The sequence below is a fragment of the Chanodichthys erythropterus genome, chromosome 16 (genome assembly GCF_024489055.1).
Source record: "Chanodichthys erythropterus isolate Z2021 chromosome 16, ASM2448905v1, whole genome shotgun sequence".
In the NCBI taxonomy this organism is placed as follows: domain Eukaryota; kingdom Metazoa; phylum Chordata; class Actinopteri; order Cypriniformes; family Xenocyprididae; genus Chanodichthys; species Chanodichthys erythropterus.
Window position 1 is genome coordinate 39,327,976 of NC_090236.1, and position 21,101 is coordinate 39,349,076.

Here is a 21,101-nt window from a genome sequence, read left to right on the forward strand (position 1 = left end):
ACACACTAATCGACAAATCAGACGGACTGCTTTTCCGATTAGATCTGTAACGGTGATCATGTGGTTTGGGTAGCTAGTCCAAACGACGTAACCCAGGAGCAAACCGGCTATTGTGAATTTTTGGACGACACGAAATTCAGATTTAATAGCGGGTAAATATAAAGGCCTTTCAAGAGATTTAGTGGGAATCTTGCCGCACGATCTCAAAACACGCTGAATACGACTCAACTCGTTTATTCAAGCGGAAATTAATATTAGCTGTATTGCAGAAAATTTGTCGCCTTTTCGCATACAAGTCTGAATATTAATGGACTGCAGTTTATTTCACGGTCAACCAAGACTAGGCCTGCAGTGTTTTTAGACACAAACAGCAGCTTGTTAACGGTGTGTATAGTGAGGACGCGTGCGTCTGCGTCGTCTCACTGAATAAAGCGCGCATAAACACATTAAAAATCACACAAAATTATTCTGGATTGCTCACACACAAAACCCAAGTTTAAAACGTGCCCGCATTCTCCACCAAATAAATATGTAACGATGTAGCGGTTCGTACAGTTATTAATAAATTTATGGATGAAATATGAATATAATAATTCATAAATTGGTTATGAATAAATTATGATTCATATATCGACCCAACGGGGAATTAAACATATATTGTGAATTAATTACAACGAATTATAATCAATTACATATATGATTAGTTCTGGTTTAATAATTATTTAGAGAAACTAGTTTGTCCAGCAAACTAAGCTCCTCATAGAATATTATCAAAGGAAGGGTTTTTTTTCTATGGCCATTAGAAAAAGACTTCCTCTTCTAGCATCCAAACGTAGCAAGGATATAGGATCGAAACGTTAAAGTGACCTGGGTTTTATGAATGAGCAGGAGAACAACAAGCATGAAATGTAGTGCGTTTTTAATATACGAAAACAACTACCGAGGTTATACGTCTAAATATATACAGAGGATATACACATATATATACAAGGGTGAAAGTAGGAAAGGAAGGAAAGAGAGAAGGCAAGTAGCAAACTTACAAACAGTCCTTGAGCCAGCGCGGAAAACAGTTTCCTTATCTAAGATTGGAGAAACGGCAGTATACTTGCATTGGTTGTGTGTGTCGGATTTCAGTTTAGCGCTGGTGCAGTTCGTTGGCTTCTTCCGTTCAGCGGGAAGGTTTGAACTGAGGACTTGAGAGTGAGTTTTGCTGGAAGATGGCGGTCCCGAAGGTGAGCGCGATGGCAGCGCGTGGTCCCTGGAGACGTCCGAGAGGGACGTGCACGAGCAGACGAGAGAGAATCGGGAGAACACACGAAATTGTGCGTCTTTGCTTTTATGACAGATAAGCCGACACACCTCCTTGAGGTTGGGTAGCCAATAACATGGGTGCAAAGTTGGCGGGAAAGCTTTCCCTTTGATTGGCCTCACGACTTAATCTGCATGATTTATGGCTCTCAGATCAGATTTCGAAGTAGAGTACTTTCTTCACAGTATCATTAAACAAATAGAACAATGCATCCTACAGGGATGTGAGACACATTATGGAATAGAGGAGAGGAAGAGCTTTCAGAGGAATCTAAACTTGACACATAAACAACATGTAGAAGAAGTTATGGTTTACAGACAAAATTACATTAATAGGAATGAAACTAGAATGGCTACAGTCATTTAAACTCTAAAATCTAAACCCTAGGAAGCATATATGCACTTAAAATATAGCGGGTACACTTTGGCACAGTCATATCTTGAGAATAACTGTACATACCATCTCTAGGCATGTTTGTATATGTGTGTGTGTGTTTTTGTGTGTCCCTGTGTGTGTGGGGTGTTGGAATGTGGATCTGGTCAGTCTCTGGGGGGGTGCTCCTTTGATGTCCTAAGAGCAAGGAAATTGGGCCTGCTGTGTTACCTCGGAGGGCCACAAAGGTGTCAGGTGGGCTCATCTTTAGTAGACAGTTCGGAGCCGATTTAGTGATTAAGAAACAAAGTTCATCAGGTTAAAAGCGTTCTGAAAACTCCAAAGTTTATTGATTATCCTGATACGTGCGCATACGCTACATCGTGCTGGTATATATCGACGATATCCTAATATACTCCCGGAGTATGGCCGAACACCAACGCCATGTTGCGGAGGTCCTGCAATGCCTGAGGGCTTTCCAACTCTATCTCAAAGCCAAGAAATGCACCTTCCATCAGCCCTCAGTGCAGTTCCTTGGATACAACATCGACCACAGTGGCATCCGGATGGACGAGGGGAAGGTGGAAGCCATCAGAAACTGGCCAACACCCACCACGATCAAAGAACTTCAACGTTTCCTCGGATTCTCCAATTTCTATCGAAGGTTTATTCACAACTACAGCTCCATAACCAGTCCACTCACCAGTCTTCTCCGCCATAAGTCCAAGTCTCTGTCCAGGACCCCAGCTGCCACCAAAGCTTTCGAGACACTCAAGCAAGCCTTCACGACCGCTCCACTCCTGGTACACCCGGATCCCGACAAGCCCTTCATTGTGGAAGTCGATGCCTCGACCACCGGAGTTGGAGCGGTCCTTTCGCAGCAGCAGGGGAACCCGAGCCGTCTCCATCCATGCGCCTTCTTCTCTTGTAAGCTCAACCCGGCGGAGGTAACTATGACATCGGCAATCGGGAACTTCTAGCCGTCAAGTTGGCTCTAGAGGAGTGGAGGCATTGGTTAGAGGGAGCTCAGCACCCCTTCGTAGTACTGACCGATCACAAGAACCTGGAATACATTCGAGCTGCCAAGAGACTTAACCCCAGACAAGCCCGATGGGCCTTCTTCTTTACCAGGTTCAATTTCACCATCTCCTACCGCCCTGGTCCGAAAAACTTCAAGGCTGACGCTCTGTCCCGAATCCATGCTCCTGACGAGGTCAGTGAAGAACCTGAGCCCATCCTGCCTGAAAACCTGTTCATAAGCCCCATAACCTGGTCTCCAGAAACTCTCCCTCCTTCCAATGCCTCCACCAACACTCCACCGGGTTGTCCCGAGGGCTTACAATACATCACCCGAGCATGACGCACCCCACTGATCCACTCTGCACACTCCTCACTTGGCACTGGCCACCCGGGGGTCAATGAGACCCTCTCGCTGCTAAAAGAGCACTTCTGGTGGCCCAAAATGGCCAACGATGTCAGGAGGTACGTGCAGGGATGCAAGGAGTGCTCGATATCCAAGAGCCCACGCCATTTACCATCTGGCAAACTTCTTCCTCTGCCCATTGCCAACTGACCCTGGTCACACCTAGGAGTGGACTTCTTGACAGATCTACCTGCCTCAGATGGTTTCACATGCATCTTCGTGGTAGTGGACAGATTCTCCAAATCCCGCCGACTCATCCCTCTACGAGGTCTGCCAACAGCCATGGAAACAGCGGAGATCATGTTTAACGCCATCTTCAGATACTTCGGTATCCCTGAAGACATTGTATCCGACAGAGGTCCTCAGTTCATCTCCAGAGTCTGGAAGGCCTTCTTCTCCCTCCTAGGTGTGACCGTAAGCCTCTCCTCGGGATAGCACCCACAGACTAGCGGGCAGACGGAACATAAGATCCAAAAAGTTGGGCGTTTCCTCTGTACCTTCTGCCACCAGGACTCTTGGAATCAGTTCCTGGGTTGGGCCGAGTACGCCCAAAACTCCCTCTGACAATCCACCACCGGCCTGACTCCCTTTCAGTGCGTACTTGGCTACCAACCCCCATGTAAACCCCCTGGTCTGGGGAACCCTCCGATGTTCCTGCTGTGGATTACTGGTTCCGAGAGAGTGAGAGGGTCTGGGACTCAGCACATCACCAGCTACAACGGGCCCTTCGTAGACGCAGGATGGTAGCGGATCTGCAACGCTCTGAAGCCCCTGCTTACCAACCTGGACAAAAGGTATGGTTATCTACCAGAGACATCCGCATGCGTCTACCATGCCGGAAGCTGAGTCCCAGATTCATTGGCCCCTTCACCATCATGGAACAGGTCAACCCAGTCACCTACCGCCTACAGCTGCCACCTGAGTATCGCATTCACCCAACTTTCCATGTGTCCCCTTTAAAGCCTCACCACCCTTCTGTTCCTCTTCCCACAGAGCCTGGTGTGGATGAAGCTGAACCCCCCCTTCCATTAATCCTGGAGGATGGAGCAGCATTTGAGGTGCGAGAGATTCTAGACTCCCGACGTCGTGGCGGACAACTGGAATATCTCGTGGACTGGGAAGGCTATGGCCCAGAGGAGCGGTCCTGGGTTCCTCGCAATGATAGTGGTGTACTGTCACAGACACGCCAGGTTGTACTGTCACAGACACGCCAGGTTCCAGCACCCTCCAATCACAGCGCACAGCATCTCCTGAATACTGATCACCGCCACCTGCACCTCATCAGCACACTCATCACCAGCACTACTGAAGACACACTCACACACAGTCACATTGTCCGGTCTCGTTTGCATCTAAGGACTTACCTGATTGCTTACCTCAAGGACTCCTCTTGCTACTTACCTGTACTCCGGGTTTCCTAGCTCCTCTCCACGATTCCTATCTGGCGTGAAGTGTTGTCTGAAGTCGTCTGCTCCAGTCAGCAAGTATCATTCTCCACTGTCACTCTGTCATTCTCCATATCACTCGTACATCACTAAAGTGCATCTGCTACTCACCTGTCATCATCGTAATACTCTGGTTGTGTTCAATAAACAACCTGTTATTCCTATCTTCTGTCTCCTGCCTGGTCCTATTGTAACACTGACACTATTAAAGTTATTTTTTACCTCTTATTCATTAAAGGTAAAAGTCTTTCTTAGAACTGATAGGAAAACATAGGATTTAACCTGAACGTTTAGATAACGAAAGATACAATCAATTTAGCTTTCAACATTATCAGTTACAAAATTAAAGATTCTCAAAACCTTTAAAGCAGGCAAAGTTATTTATTAAGTTACATGTTTAATTATTCAGACAGCAGAATGGAACAACATACTGTATAAAAAACTTAGTTGTAACGGATAATGCACTGCTGTGCAGAAGAGACCTTAAAAGCAGCCTTTCTTGTATTAAGAGGTTAAGCATCGGTGTGCGGGAGTGGCAGGGTTAAAGCCTTTCTCCCCGAACATCAGTTACCTTTCCTTCTTATACCCTGAGCAAAGCATTGTTTTATATGAGTGGAATACCAACACCAAAACCAGCTGACAGGAAATCAAAAGAGATGGCAAATGGGTGGTACATTAGGGAGAAGTACATTAGCATATTCTCCTCAATGCATGTTTAAGAAATACCTAGATTGAACATTAGGATACTTTAACATCTCCATTAAGTACACAACCATTCAGTTCAGTTTATAAGCTGTCAGATGAGACCAATGACATAGTTAGTTAGAAAACACTAGTAGATAAATACCATGTAGTTGAAAGCATATATGTCATGTGAATCAAATGGTACAGATGAGGTGTATTGAGGTGTAAACGACTCTGTCTCTCCAGACAGAACCATCCTGTGCCTGGAGTGTCCCAACAGTCCTTAAACAGCATATTGATAAATCCCTCACTCTAGATAGGCATTAGCATACTGTGATGATAAAGGCCATTGTGCCACGTTTAATTCACATGTATACCTTATAAAGGGATTTCTGAAGTAATAGGGCAGTAAAGAGTTCTACCCATATTTGCTCAGCCCTACAAAAGCGTTTGCGATAACTTGTAATGAATCTGTTACAGCACTGTGGAGTAATTTTGGCTCACTCATCTTTGCAGAATTGTTTATAATTCTGTCACATTGGAGGGTTTTCGAGTGTGAACCATCTTTTTAAGGTCATGCCACAGCATCTCAATAGGATTGAGGTCAGAACTTTGATTAGGCCAATCCAAAGTCTTCATTTTGTTTTTCTTCAGCCATTCAGAGGTGGACTTGCTGGTGTGTTTTGGATCATTGTCCTGCTGCAGTACCCAAGTTCACTTCAGCTTGAGGTCATGAACAGATGGCCGGACATTGTCCTTCAGGATTTTTTGATTGACAGCAGAATTCATAGTTCCATTTATCACAGCAAGTCTTAGGGTTCATCAAGATGTTTTCTGGCAAAACTGAGACAAGCATTTATGTTCTTTTTGCTCAGCAGCAGTTTTCGTCTTGGAACTCTGCCATGCAGGCCATTTTTTCCCAGTCTCTTTCTTATGGTGGAGCCATGAACACTGACCTTAACTGAGCACTTTTTCACACAGGGCCATGTGGGTTTGGATTTCGTTTTCCCTTCATAATAAAAACCTTCATTTAAAAACTGCATGTTGTGTTTACTTGTGTTATCTTTGATTCATATTTAAATTTGTTTGATGATCTAAAACATTAATGGGTTAGTTCACCCAAAAATGAAAATTCTGTCATTTATTACTTACCATCATGCCGTTCCACACCTGTAAGACCTTCGTTCATCTTCGGAACACAAATTAAGATATTTTAGTTGAAATCCGATGGCTCAGTGAGGCCTCCATAGGGAGCAATGACATTTCCTCTGTCAAGATGCATAAAGGTACTAAAAACATATTTAAATCAGATCATGTGAGTACAGTGGCTCAATATTAATATTATAAAGCGTAGAGAATATTTTTGGTGCGCCAAAAAAAACGAAATAACGACTTATTTAGTTATGGCCGATTTCAAAACACTGCTTCAGGAAGCATGTTTTGAAATCGGCCCCTCATTTTATAAGTGCAAGGTTATTTAATCTTACATTTATGGTCCCGATTCGTGCCTCATTCTCAGTTTGTCTTTTTCACTCATTGAATGCATAGGCCTATGGGAAAGAGTCATGAACATGAAGCCAATCCGTTCACAAAACCTCCTCCCAGACTTACTTCAGTACAGGGCTTTTAAACATGTTCAGGGGGTGGTGTAACAATTGTCCAATGAGAATATACTTTCATGATATAGGAATGTGGTACATATAGAAAAAACAAGTCTAAATATGGTCAACATCTGGTCCAGTGCCCCTGCCTGCCTGGGGATCCAAGAAGACCCCTTCTATACTTGCAATACAAAAGACAGGGACCCTTTCTTGGCTGCTTTCCAAGAAACACACACACATATATACATTGTGTACATTAAAACCAGATGTGTGACGAAACCATGACATCTAGTCTCCGTTCTACCCTTGCATCCATGAAGACCAGGTGAGGGAAAACAGGGAGAAACAAGGAAAGAAAAGGCTTATAAGAATATCTATCAGTTCCCCCATTTGATCATAAAATGATCACTTAATCATAGCATGACTTTTCCTCACAACACTTAATCACTTTCCTTGACCTTCAATAAGCTTTTTACTATATTCTACAACAGTGGGTAAAAATTCACTGTAGACAACTATTTTGTCCTCTTCCGCATCTAAATGTATTTTCTTTCTATGCTTCAGCATCAGGGTGATTTAATCAGTTTCTGTTGAATTTCTCTTTTTGCTGCTAAGCACTGTGGTGCTCGTCGATCCTTCATCTGTTCTTGGATGCTCTTGATCAGTTGGAGCAAACAGCGGGCTTTTAGCCCACCAGTTGAGTCTGCTCAATCTCCTCGTTGGTCCCTCTAAGGAACTCTTCTGCCTCTGCCAGGGTTAGAGGCACACCTGGTGTGAACTCAGGGTGTTCCACTTTTGAGCACTGCGCATAGTGTGCTCATGGATCTTGCTTCACCACTCAGATAGTCTTCTCTTGTGGTCACAAGCAGGTGTCAGTCAAATTTGGTTCTATGAAGATACCGCATTCAATCTCCTGACAGCATCTACTCGTACCTTATACCTATATATGATAGATAGATAGATAGATAGATAGATAGATAGATAGATAGATAGATAGATAGATATGGAGACATGGAGGACACACACAAAATAACAAGACCAAAACAAGACAATAGCATTGGCATTTTCCATTCCGTAAAAATACATCAGTACCTAGATTGTAGGACAAACATTTTTTGTATTAAATTGGTGATGAACTGAGAAATCATATTTTCCTTGAGCTTTTGACATATTAGAGGTAATCATAAGACTACCTGTAAGTTTCAGAGCTGAAAAATTCCTGTAACTCCAATAAAAGCTTTAATTGACACCAGACCCAGCAAACGACAGGATTTTCAAAGTGGGGATCTATGACGTCAAAGCGGGCAGCAAGCACCGCTTCCGCAGAAGAAGATCAACGCCTACTTCATCACTGTCTTTTTAGCCCCGCCTACCGATTCGCGCATGACATGCAATAGAATCGTTAGCATAAGTAACATAGTTCTACGTGTTGCTAAACCAGACTCAGCTATTAAACAATAAACATGCCATTGAGGATTACAAAATATTGTTCAGTGCTTGGTTATGCAACATGTAAGTCACTGTGTTAATTCTAATGCCTGATCTGATATTAATGATTCATGTACAGTCAAATGTTCTTTGTCTGTGTCAGTAAATCAAACACGTGACTAAACATCAACTTGCGTAGTTTCTCTTAGTAGGATGAAAATAATATGTAATTTAACAATGATTAAATAAAGAAAGCGATCAAAGAAAGTTCCCTTTGCAATCGTTAGAGCAGCACGCTTAAACTGTCAATCAAACAGCATGCATTTATAATGACTGATGCTCAACTCCCATTTTATTCAAAGAATCTTAGTTATATCACGTTTGCCTAGAAATTGAGTTTCAATTACGAGATCACGGCTTTCATTCACTCAACATGTCTGTGATCAGCTACAATGTAATCAATGTAATCATCACTGCAATCTTTCATGCCACAATCTAAATATTTAAGCCTTGAGAGCTGTAATAGTAAAAACGCACTAAAAGAGAGAATAATATTTGGCTATTTCAGATGGAAAGATTTCAGCCAATCACAGCAGTGGGCGTTTACACTAAAGTCTCTCAGCAAACACGCCTCTTAAAACAGAGTGTTCAAACTAAAATCAGAGTAGGAAAAATGCATTTTATAAAATGACAATTTTGGATGTAAAAGCATTAACATCATAAGTATACCTCAGAAAACATTATGAAACAATAAAATAATGCAGTTCATGATCCCTTTTAACAAAACTGCTTTACCTGTGAATGGAAATTTTAAAATGCTGTTAGAGACAAAATATATATTTACTCATCAGCAGTGACAGTAGTAACCTGTGGAAAAAATTAATGTGGGGTGAGGGCTGTCAATTTTTTCATTACCACCAATACATGGAGCAGGGTTTGAACCCATGTCATTCCAGTTTCTGTCAATACCATACATTGGTTTTTGCTATCTAATTTCCTCTTAATTTTTTGCGCTATACAGTGCATTTCAAAATGATTAACCAATGCTTTTCTACATGGACAACACTCAAACCACTTTAAAATGTTAATAATCACAATGTATTTCATACACCTGTCACAGAAAGCTTGAGGGAATTCTGCAAATGGAATTCATCATGACATTCTGAAAAGGAAGAGTTAGATGTGCGCTGCGCAAGTGTGGCACTGCCACAACAACAACCCAGGCCAAGATTGTTAACCCAAATTCATCCAGGGCCATTATTCCATTTATTCCATTGGACATTATCCAATTTGTGTGCCCACTTCAAAAATTTGTTTACAGCTGTTTATGGCATTTGGTTTGCCTTGGTGCACCATCACACACACATTTTCACACTTTTTCACACCCCCATTTTCTGGCCAGAAAATCATCTCTTTTTGTCACTGTCTCCGCAGACAGTGGACTGAATAGGGAATGTATATAGTTACAGGTGAAATATCACCAAATCCAATCGAATAACACCACTTCGATTTCGATGGAAACTACTGAACATAGGCACTGTGGCATTCCCTGTGCGACAGTGTCTAAGCAGTTAGACTCATACAGTCAGACGAAGTCATACGCAATGGTTTGAGATTTCTTAATATCTAATTGATCATATAATCTTTTAAACCTAGGCATGCCACCGTTAGAAGAACCAATTCAAATTTCTTGAATGCAATTTTTTCATTCATTTATCCAATATAATTTCATTTTCATTATTAATTTGGTGTTGCTCATGAGTTGTTCTGATAAAAGTTTGGAGATCTCCACATATTCTTGGATCCATGGCCAAACATCATGTAATCGTAATCCCTGTCAATGACAGCATCTGGAATTTCATAAATTAGGAATTAGGCTATTAGTTAAATTTATCCCTAAAATATAAATAAACCAAGATGAGGTGACCAATATTATGGCTTTACCATCCACAGTTTGTTCTAGGACACTTTGTGCCTCCAATTGTAATCTTTTTTTGTTCAAAGAACTCTGTAACATGCTTTATAGGAAGCTCTGTCTTACGAGCAGAGTCTACACTTTCTCTCTACACTTCACAGCATCACCAGTGATCTAATTTAACATTTTACCCTAGATTTTATGAAAGATCTCCTAACTAGACTAAGTCCAGTCCAAAATTTTAACTGATTTATGAATCAGATCAAACTTAGCTTCATTTAAGGTTGGACTGGTGCCTATCAAAAGAAAGCAGAGTGTTGTTAGTTTATCAAAGTATAAAGAACTGCTATGAGACCAGTAAATAACCAAGCTACAAATTAATATGACAAATCAAAATTGTAGGCGGTCTCTGTAGTGCTCATTAAATATGCAGTATCTGCACACAAGGGAAGGGATAGAAGTCTTGCTTGATCTTCAGTCAGTTGAATGCGTTACTTTTCTCAGATTCATCTGGTAGTTCTGAGATTTCTGTAGGACTGCTGTTCTGTAGCACTGGACCTTCTGAAAGAGTCTTTCAGTTTCACATGTCTTTCTCTTCATCTAGTGAACTTTGTCAGTCTGTGATGAGGATCTGATGAGAGCACTGAAGGTCTGGAGGATGCAGTTGTGTCTCTCTCTCTCTTCTCAGGGCATCTTGTTGCATTGTCGTTTCTCCAAGTCCAGCCCCTCTGAGATACAGTATCAGTTTTCTCTTTCAGGGGTGGAGCTGATGGTCCATCCAGCCGTGTGCCGTCTTCTCTCTCCCTCGTTAAGTGCACAGCATAGTTGTTCTTTATTTTGGCAACATCCCAGAAGCCATGGTCTGCTTTCTAAAAAATGAACACTCAAGAGAGCCGCATGTAAATTCCAACCACAATTGTATATGAGCAATCTGATTTGCTTTTTTAATTACCTCTTTCAAATGTCTCTTAATTTTATCATCTGGTTGACAATAGCAGTTCCTCATTTTTTAATAAAGCAAGTTCTTCTTTGCAGGAAAAAGCGAGCAATTTCTTCTTTGCAGAATGCAGAAAAGAGCAATAAGCTACTCTGAAATATATATATATCTGAGATCACTACAAATAAATAATCCTCACAAATTCATCAGCATAATGTATTCTGTTATAAAGTCAGACTTCAATCTCAATCTAGTAATACTAAATATAAGTTGGCAACCGTCAAAAATATTTTTTCTTTTTATGTTGAGCTCAAAACATCTAATTAAATTAGTCACCCAATCTTGATCTCATTCAACACAATGCAGAAGTTATTCTTCAAATAACAAAATCTTAAAATCTCTGCCATACATCAATTTTCATACTGTCTCCCAGGGATAACGAGTACAAATACAGATGTCTGTACATAACTGTTACGTGTACTGGTAGAGAGATGAGGCAGATGCGGATTTCCACAATAATATAATGCTTTTAATGTAACAAAGGTAAGGAACGCCAACATACACAGTAAACAACATTCAGAACGGACCAGGAGTGAAGGGAGTGAGTGTCATATAAAGGGAGTGCTAACAATAGAGTCCAGGTGCAGGTGATCCGTGATGATGGGGAGATGACGAGGGAAGTGAGTGCAGGTGTGGAGAACAGGAGGATCTTGGGAAATGGAGTCTAGGAGAACAAGGGATCTGTAACAGTACCTCCCCCTCCCGGTAGGCGCGTCCTCGCGCCGTAGATGTAACAACCGGGAGGGGGGCGGGCGCCCTGGAGACCTCAAACCGGAGCAGGGGGAGGAGTAGACTGGAGTGGAGGTCTCCAGGGCAGGCTCAAAAACCATGGCGGGTCAGGAGCCGTGGGCAGCCATGGCGGGTCAGGAGCCGTGGGCAGCCATGGAGGGTCAGGAGCCGTGGGCAGCCATGGAGGGTCAGGAGCCGTGGGCAGCCATGGAGGGTCAGGAGCCGTGGGCAGCCATGGCGGGTCAGGAGCCGTGGGCAGCCATGGAGGGTCAGGGGCCGAAGGCAGCCATGGAGGGTCAGGGGCCGAAGGCTGCCATGGAGGGTCAGGGGCCGAAGGCGGCCATGGAGGGTCAGGAGCCGAAGGCGGCCATGGAGGGTCAGGAGCCGAAGCCTTGAAGCCGTCGAGCCCAGGTGGCGCTGAAGGACCGGCGGGAGATGGCGGAATCCACGGCTCCGCCGACCGAAGCGCAGCCGGGGCTCCAGAAGGCCGCAGTAGAAGACAGACGACATACAACAAAGTGAACACCGGGGGGAGTGAGGAGGCCAACTGGAACTGAGGGACGGAGGGACGGAGCAGAGACGGAGGAGTGCAGTCCAGAAGTGAGGGCAGGCCGACGAAGGAACAAGGTGTGAACGGGGGCAGGATGGAGACTGGTGAGACTAGTGGACTGATGGGCCATGGTGGAGACGAGGGAGGTTGGAGCCAGGGTGTAGGTAATCGCCCAGAGGTCCGAGGTGGAGATCTGGGCGAAGGGGCTTGAGGTGGATGTGACGAGTGGAGACAAATGAGAGGAGGTGGGAGAGGGAGGCAGGGAGGGGAAACAGTCTTTGGGCTGGAGGGTTCAAAAACACAGTTCATAGGAGCAGTTGGTTCGGCGGCGGCTGGAGCGGCTGGCTCGGCGGCTGGAGCGGCTGGCTCGGCGGCGGCGGCTGGAGCTGAGGGCTCGTAGACTGGAGAACTTTGCTCGGCGGCGGAGACTGGAGAACTTTGCTCGGCGGCGGAGACTGGAGAACTTTGCTCGGCGGCGGAGACTGGAGAACTTTGCTCGGCGGCGGAGACTGGAGAACTTTGCTCGGCGGCGGAGACTGGAGAACTTTGCTCGGCGGCGGAGACTGGAGAACTTTGCTCGGCGGCGGAGACTGGAGAACTTTGCTCGGCGGCGGAGACTGGAGAACTTTGCTCGGCGGCGGAGACTGGAGAACTTTGCTCGGCGGCGGAGACTGGAGAACTTTGCTCGGCGGCGGAGACTGGAGAACTTTGCTCGGCGGCGGAGACTGGAGAACTTTGCTCGGCGGCGGAGACTGGAGAACTTTGCTCGGCGGCGGAGACTGGAGAACTTTGCTCGGCGGCGGAGACTGGAGAACTTTGCTCGGCGGCGGAGACTGGAGAACTTTGCTCGGCGGCGGAGACTGGAGAACTTTGCTCGGCGGCGGAGACTGGAGAACTTTGCTCGGCGGCGGAGACTGGAGAACTTTGCTCGGCGGCGGAGACTGGAGAACTTTGCTCGGCGGCGGAGACTGGAGAACTTTGCTCGGCGGCGGAGACTGGAGAACTTTGCTCGGCGGCGGAGACTGGAGAACTTTGCTCGGCGGCGGAGACTGGAGAACTTTGCTCGGCGGCGGAGACTGGAGAACTTTGCTCGGCGGCGGAGACTGGAGAACTTGGCTCGGAGGAGACTGGGGTTGAGGGCCATTTCATCCCCTCAAATACAATTAAAATCCCCACAGGCACTGGAGCTGGCTCTGTGGGGACTGGAGCTGGCTCTGGAGATACTGGAGTGGGCTCTGGAGATACTGGAGCGGGCTCTGGAGATACTGGAGCGGGCTCTGGAGACACTGGAGCGGGCTCTGGAGACACTGGAGCGGGCTCTGGAGACACTGGAGCGGGCTCTGGAGATACTGGAGCGGGCTCTGGAGATACTGGAGCGGGCTCTGGAGACACTGGGGCCGCTTTCTTCCTCCTCCTCCGCTTACTGGGCCCAGTAGCGGAATATGGGTCCAGCCTGGGGCAGGCAGGGAGTTCGCTGGAGGGGTATGCGGAGGAAGACGGAGGTTGACTGACTGGCCCGGCCAGCCGTGTTTCTGGATGGACTGGAGACATACACTTATCCTGAACCTCATCCACGAAGAATTTGGAGCCATTTAACCACAAAATAAAATTGATTGTTTCGCTTAAGGAGAAACGATAATCAGGTTCATCAAAACGGATAGTGTTGTCGTCCAGTCCATCCAGAAACAGGGAGATTAAACATGCTTCAGGCCAGTCAGACAAGAAAGCAAGCTCAACGAACTCCTCCACATACCTTTCCAGCGAACGACCCACCTGAAGAAGCCCGATGAGCCGATCGCCAGTTGCCAGATGGGAGAGAGGCCTTGGAGGAGCAGGAGCCAGGGAGCTGGTGAAAGTCTCCATTCTGTGGAAATCCAAAGTTTTTGGTCCGTTCTTCTGTTACGTGTACTGGTAGAGAGATGAGGCAGATGCGGATTTCCACAATAATATAATGCTTTTAATGTAACAAAGGTAAGGAACGCCAACATACACGGTAAACAACATTCAGAACGGACAAGGAGTGAAGGGAGTGAGTGTCATATAAAGGGAGTGCTAACAATAGAGTCCAGGTGCAGGTGATCCGTGATGATGGGGAGATGACGAGGGAAGTGAGTGCAGGTGTGGAGAACAGGAGGATCTTGGGAAATGGAGTCTAGGAGAACAAGGGATCTGTAACAATAACAGGATTATACTATATCTTTGATATTCATTTAATATTGTCCTATTTATTTGTTTCTCTATTTAACTCTTGAGATTATTTCATTTAAAGTATGCTATTTAACCTATATCTAAGCCAAGACTCAAATCAAAATCTCATAAGTCTAATCAGCCAAAATATCTAAAAACAGTTGCACATATCTGCGCTATCCCCCATTGTCAAATATCTAATCAACAGAATTTTGATATTTGACTCCTAATTCACCATGAATTTCACATACAGCTGCTTTTAAGATCAGCAGCCCCTCAGTCTATCACAGGAGGGACAGAACATGATCTGCTTCATAACTTCACTGAATCAAAGAACTTGAATTCTTATTTGTAGCTCTAATATTCTGTCTCCTGTCCAGATCAAATTTTTTAATGCAAATTTTAAAGATTTAATTTAGAAGTTCAAGTTAATGCATTGCAAGGACTTCACAACACCATTTTCTTTAAAATCATTCAAAATTCATTCAATCGTGAAAAAGGACTGAGAGATATCCTAAGGAATAGGAAAACCAGGAAAAGAAATAAAATCTCTTCACACATATAATCATCTATTCCTTCTTCCCACGCTCAAAAACGTGAGGATAACACTAATGACAAAAAGGGTGATCAATCCTCTTTTTTTGTCCTTCCCATATTTATTCAAATACGAGGATAACCAACTTTTACCAAATATGGCAAAAATTGCGGCACGGAAATCTAAGGCTAAATTTCTCAACAGACAGTAAGATGCACTTAAGCATTTTATTTCTTACCTGTTTGGAGAAATCCCGGACGAGCCCCCAAATTGCAAGGTTATTTAATCTTACATTTATGGTCCCGATTCGTGCCTCATTCTCAGTTTGTCTTTTTCACTCATTGAATGCATAGGCCTATGGGAAAGAGTCATGAACATGAAGCCAATCCGTTCACAAAACCTCCTCCCAGACTTACTTCAGTACAGGGCTTTTAAACATGTTCAGGGGGTGGTGTAACAATTGTCCAATGAGAATATACTTTCATGATATAGGAATGTGGTACATATAGAAAAAACAAGTCTAAATATGGTCAACATCTGGTCCAGTGCCCCTGCCTGCCTGGGGATCCAAGAAGACCCCTTCTATACTTGCAATACAAAAGACAGGGACCCTTTCTTGGCTGCTTTCCAAGAAACACACACACATATATACATTGTGTACATTAAAACCAGATGTGTGACGAAACCATGACATCTAGTCTCCGTTCTACCCTTGCATCCATGAAGACCAGGTGAGGGAAAACAGGGAGAAACAAGGAAAGAAAAGGCTTATAAGAATATCTATCAATAAGACATTATAAAAAGTCGTTATTTTGATTTTTTTGGTGCACCAAAATATTCTTGTCACTTTATAATATTAATATTGAGCCACTGTACTCACATTAACTGATTTAAATATGTTTTTGGTACCTTTATGGATCTTGAGAGAGGAAATGTCATTGCTCCCTATGAAGGCCTCACTGAGCCATCAGATTTCAACTAAAATATTTTAATTTGTGTTCCGAAGATGAACGAAGGTCTTACGGGTATGGAACGGCATAAGGGTAAGTAATAAAGTCCAGAATTTTCCTTTTTGGGTGAACTAACCCTTTAAAGTGTGACAAACATGCAAAAAAATAAAAAAATGAGCACCACTGTATATGTTTATTTGTGTATTTAAATGTTCAAAGAAAAGTTATTTACATCTAAATAACTAACTAGAGCTTGTATTTTTTATCTTATCAAGCATGTTTGTAATGCAACAAACATGTAGTTGAGAACAGAATTAACTCTTCTGCAGGTTTTTGAGTGCTGCTGCAGATGAAGCCTGTCAGTATGTGGAGAGAGTTGTGGGTAAAAACCTGTTTCTCCTGAGAGAGCTGAATCTGAGTAAACATGAACTAGGAGACACAGGAGTGAATCAGATCGCTGCTCTACTGCAGGATAAACACTGTCAACTCAACACACTGACGTGAGTATTGTTCATTTATTTAAAATATTACATTACTTTTAATTGTAATGTTACTGATAATATTTCCTCACATATTTTAGGCAGAGCAGTTTTTTCTCAGTCACAACAATGTAAAGAAATACAATTGAACAGGAAATTAAAGACACAATTTAAATGTGACACCAAGCTTTAAATATTTAATTAATAATTGAATTATTTCAGTTACTGTAAATGGAGAACAGTGGTTTTCTTCCAGAGCTTAGAAAACTCTTCAAATAAGTGATAGATTGAAAAAAACAGCTTCACTATAAACATAGTGTGGTGTAGTTATACACATTTATGGTGTAATTGCATATTGACGCCACTAGAGGGCCACCTTGGTTTTACTGCTGGGGAGTTACCATGAGTGAGTAAGTGAGTGATCTTGGAGTCATCCACACAGGCTGGTGAGCAGCACAAGTTGTTAGTTTGTGTTCAGTAATAAATACATTAGTCCTGAGATATACACCTCCGTGTGTGTAGTTTATTAAATACACTACACCAGAAGAAACACTACATGGTGTCAGAAGAGAGTTGTTTCATGAACTTGAACCCGCATTTGACAGCACTGAGACACGACGGGAAAAAAGTCGGCGCATTGTGACTGTAGTGAGTCTGCCATACACAACATACACATGGATCAGTTCAGACTACACCTCCATTAGTCCTGACAGGAAATACAGGCGAAAACTGGAGGAGATGGATTCAGCGGTTCAACATTTATATGACTGCATCAGGATCAGACTCAAAAAGTGAGAAGGTAAAAATAGCCATTCTACTTCATGCATTAGGAGAGGAGGCCCTAGAAGTATACAATTCTCTGTCTATAGAGCCAGAAGGGGAGAATGAAACAATGCAAGATATAGTGGCTGCACTGGAGAAGTATTGCTTACCAAGAAAGAATGTTGTTTTCGAGAGGCATCAGTTCTGGGCTTACCCTATGTCTGATTCGATCACCATCGATAAGTACATCACAGAACTAAAACAAAAGAGTAAAGACTGTGAGTTCGGCTCTACAGAATCTGACATGATAAGAGACAAGATTGTGTTCAGTATCGGTGATCAGCGGTTAAAAGAAAGGCTCCTAAGAGAAATAAACCTGACCCTCGAAAAAACAGTGGACATTTGTAGAGCAGCAGAGGCAGCAAAAACACAGATTCAAGCAATGGGAGAGCAGAATAAAACTGTTCACGCCATTAAAAAGAAGACAAAAGATTCGAAACAGAACAAGAGATATGAAAAGACATCATCTCAACAACCAAAAGCAAATTCGGACTCATTCACCTGCAAAAAGTGTGGAAAGTCTCACCCTCCACGACAGTGTCCAGCCTATGGAGCTACATGTCATGCTTGTGGAAAACGTAATCACTTTGCCTCAGTGTGCATGTCTGGAAAACAGGACACACAGCATAAACTCAAAAGAAATGTCGCTGTTGATTCCCTATTCATCGGGACAGTAGAACTAAAAGAGGCCCCTAGCTCTGGACAGAATGCGTGGTACACAGATATAGACATTGGAAATGTGACAGTGAAGTTCAAACTGGACTCAGGGGCTGAAGCCAATATTTTACCTCTCGACATTTATCAGTCTCTGCACGAAACTGCGCTGTTGCAACCGACTTCGACTATGCTGGTGGCGTATGGAGGAACAAAACTAAAGCCAGAAGGTGTGGCCAAGCTGCAGTGTGTCACACCCAAAGCGCAAGTTTGCTTACCCTTTTACATAACCAGACATTCATCCATTCCAATACTTGGTAAGGAAGCATGTGAACGGATGCAGCTGCTGAAAAGAGTCGAGACTGTTGTAATGATGCATCCTACCTCCAAAGAGGAGTTGATAGCAAAACATCCAACAGTTTTTGAAGGACTTGGTCAGTTTCCAGGTGAACATCATATTCATGTCGATCCGAAAGCAATCCCAGTCATACATGGCTGTAGAAAAATTCCCTTAGCAGTGCTTGGCAAACTGAAGGGCACACTGGATCAGACGTTGCAAGCAGATGTTATAGCACCAGTCACCCAGCCCACTCCATGGGTTAACAGTCTTGTCGTCACTGAAAAAAAGAATGGGTCATTACGAGTTTGCCTGGATCCTCGTGACCTGAATAAAGCCATTCTTCGTCAACACTTCTCTATCCCAACAACGGAAGATGTACTGTGTAAGCTTGCAGGAAAGAAAATTTTCTCCATCTTTGATGAAAAAGATGGTTATTGGCAAATCAAACTTGACACAGACTCCTCCCTGCTATGCACATTCAATACGCCATGGGGTAGATACAGATTCAAACGTCTGCCATTTGGTGTCAAGTCTGCTAGTGAAGTCTTCCAGCAGTACAATAATGAAGTGTTCGGTGACATAGAAGGTGTACATATCGTTGCTGATGACATGATTGTCGCAGCTGCCACAGAACAAGAACATGACATCATTGTGGCTAAAATTATGGAGAGAGCAAAACAACACAATGTGAAATTCAACCCTGACAAGATTCAGTACAAGGTGAACAATGTGCATTTCATGGGACATGTGATAACTCCACAGGGGGTGAAAGCAGATGATGGCAAGATACAGGCAGTAGTAAGCTTGCCAACACCTACAGATAGACAATCACTACAGCGTCTTTTGGGCATGATCAGATATCTCGCCCCGTTTATCCCAGGTGAGGCATCACTCACAGCACCTCTCAGACAGCTGCTGAGAAAAGACATTGCATTCCAGTGGCAACCTGAACATGACACTGCATTGTCTGCACTCAAAACAGCACTGACCAACACACCAGCTCTCAGGTACTATGACCCCAACATAGCACTCACCATACAAACAGATGCATCTAAAGATGGATTGGGATCATGTCTACTGCAAGAGGGACAACCAATAGCATATGCATCCAGGGCTTTAACAGATACGGAACAGAACTATGCCCAGATCGAAAAAGAATTGTTGGCAATAGTTTTCTCCACCAAATATGTATGGACGCAGTGTGAATGTCCAGTCGGACCATAAGCCATTGGAGGCTATCTTCAAGAAACCACTGAGCAAAGCGCCAGCGAGACTCCAACATATGCTCTTACAGCTACAAAAATATGACCTCATCGTCCACTACACACCAGGGAAGGACATGTTAATTGCTGATGCATTGTCACGCGCTGTTGCTGATGGTCAGCACACAAGTACAGAAGATCTCAGTGATGAAAGAGTTGTATATGCGCTTGAAGCAACAGCAGCTCTCAGTGAAGACATGCTAAATCAACTTGCAGAAGCTACTGCAAGAGACAGTACTCACCAGTTGCTTGTGAAGATGCAAAAGACAGGATGGCCGAAATTTAGAAAGCAACTTGATCCCTCGATTCATCAGTACTGGCCTGTTAGGCATACTCTGGCTGTGCGAGATGGTATATTACTTGTATCTGACAGGATCCTGATTCCAGAGTCAATGAGATCAGAGATGCTTAGAGAACTACACATCTCACATCAGGGGATGCAACGTACGAAAGCGCATGCCAGAAAGTTTATGTATTGGCCTAGTATGACCAAACATATTGAACATATGGTCGAGACATGTCCAACGTGCCAACAATTCCAGCCCAGGAACCAGAAGGAGCCGCTCATCTCTCATGACATCCCAGAGCTACCCTGGTTAAAAGTTGTAGCTGACATCTTCGAAATCAGAGGTCAGTCGTTTCTTCTGATTGTTGACTATATGTCAAAGTTCCCAGAGGTAATGAATATCAAAGACAAGACAGCAACCACTGTTATTGAAAAGATGAAAGCAGTATATGCCAGGCATGGCATTCCTAAAGAGCTAGTGTTTGACCATGTACCATTCGCAAGCTATGAAATGAAGAAATTTGCTGCAGAGTGGGGTATCAAGCTGACACACTCAAGCCCGACATACCCTCAGTCAAATGGATTGGCAGAGAGAACTGTCAAAACCATCAAATGTGCCCTGAAAAAAGCAGCACAGTCCGGCATGGACCATCACCTTGCTTTGCTTTCAATAAGAAATACTCCCATCACTGGCATGTCTTACTCACCTGCATAGGTTCTGATGGGAAGAGTTCTGAGGAGCACCTTACCAGCATCCAGTGCAGTCCTGCGACCTACAACCCCCAAGGGTGTTCATCAGGCGCTTCAAACCCTGCAAAAGAAGCAAGCTTGTCACTACAATGTGGGAGCAAAACCCCTGCCAGAACTGCATGCAGGAAATACTGTCCACATTGAAACAGACAGAGGGTGGCAGCCGGGTCTCATTGTCTCCAAGCGAGATGAGCCAAGGTCATACAATGTGGTCAATGCAGCCGGACGACAGTTTCGTCGCAACAGGCGCCATCTGAGAAAAACAACTCACAATCACACAGAAACACTCAACCCTGCAGATGAGCCACAGGATGGTACACACTCTCACATCCCAGGAGTACATGAAGTGACAGATCAGTCTGTTCAGTGTGTGCCAGATCAAT

At 43.9% G+C, this 21,101-nt stretch overlaps 1 protein-coding gene across 3 annotated transcripts in view; it reads left to right on the forward strand.

Annotated features, from left to right (window-relative positions):
* Nucleotides 1-21,101, forward strand: part of LOC137003673 (NACHT, LRR and PYD domains-containing protein 12-like) — a 66,828-nt gene that overhangs the window by 33,477 nt on the left and 12,250 nt on the right. For all 3 annotated transcript variants that reach the window (XM_067363909.1, XM_067363907.1, XM_067363908.1), the window contains one exon: nucleotides 16,455-16,625. In XM_067363909.1, the coding sequence (XP_067220010.1) occupies nucleotides 16,455-16,625 (171 nt within the window). The remainder of the gene's footprint in view (nucleotides 1-16,454; nucleotides 16,626-21,101) is intronic.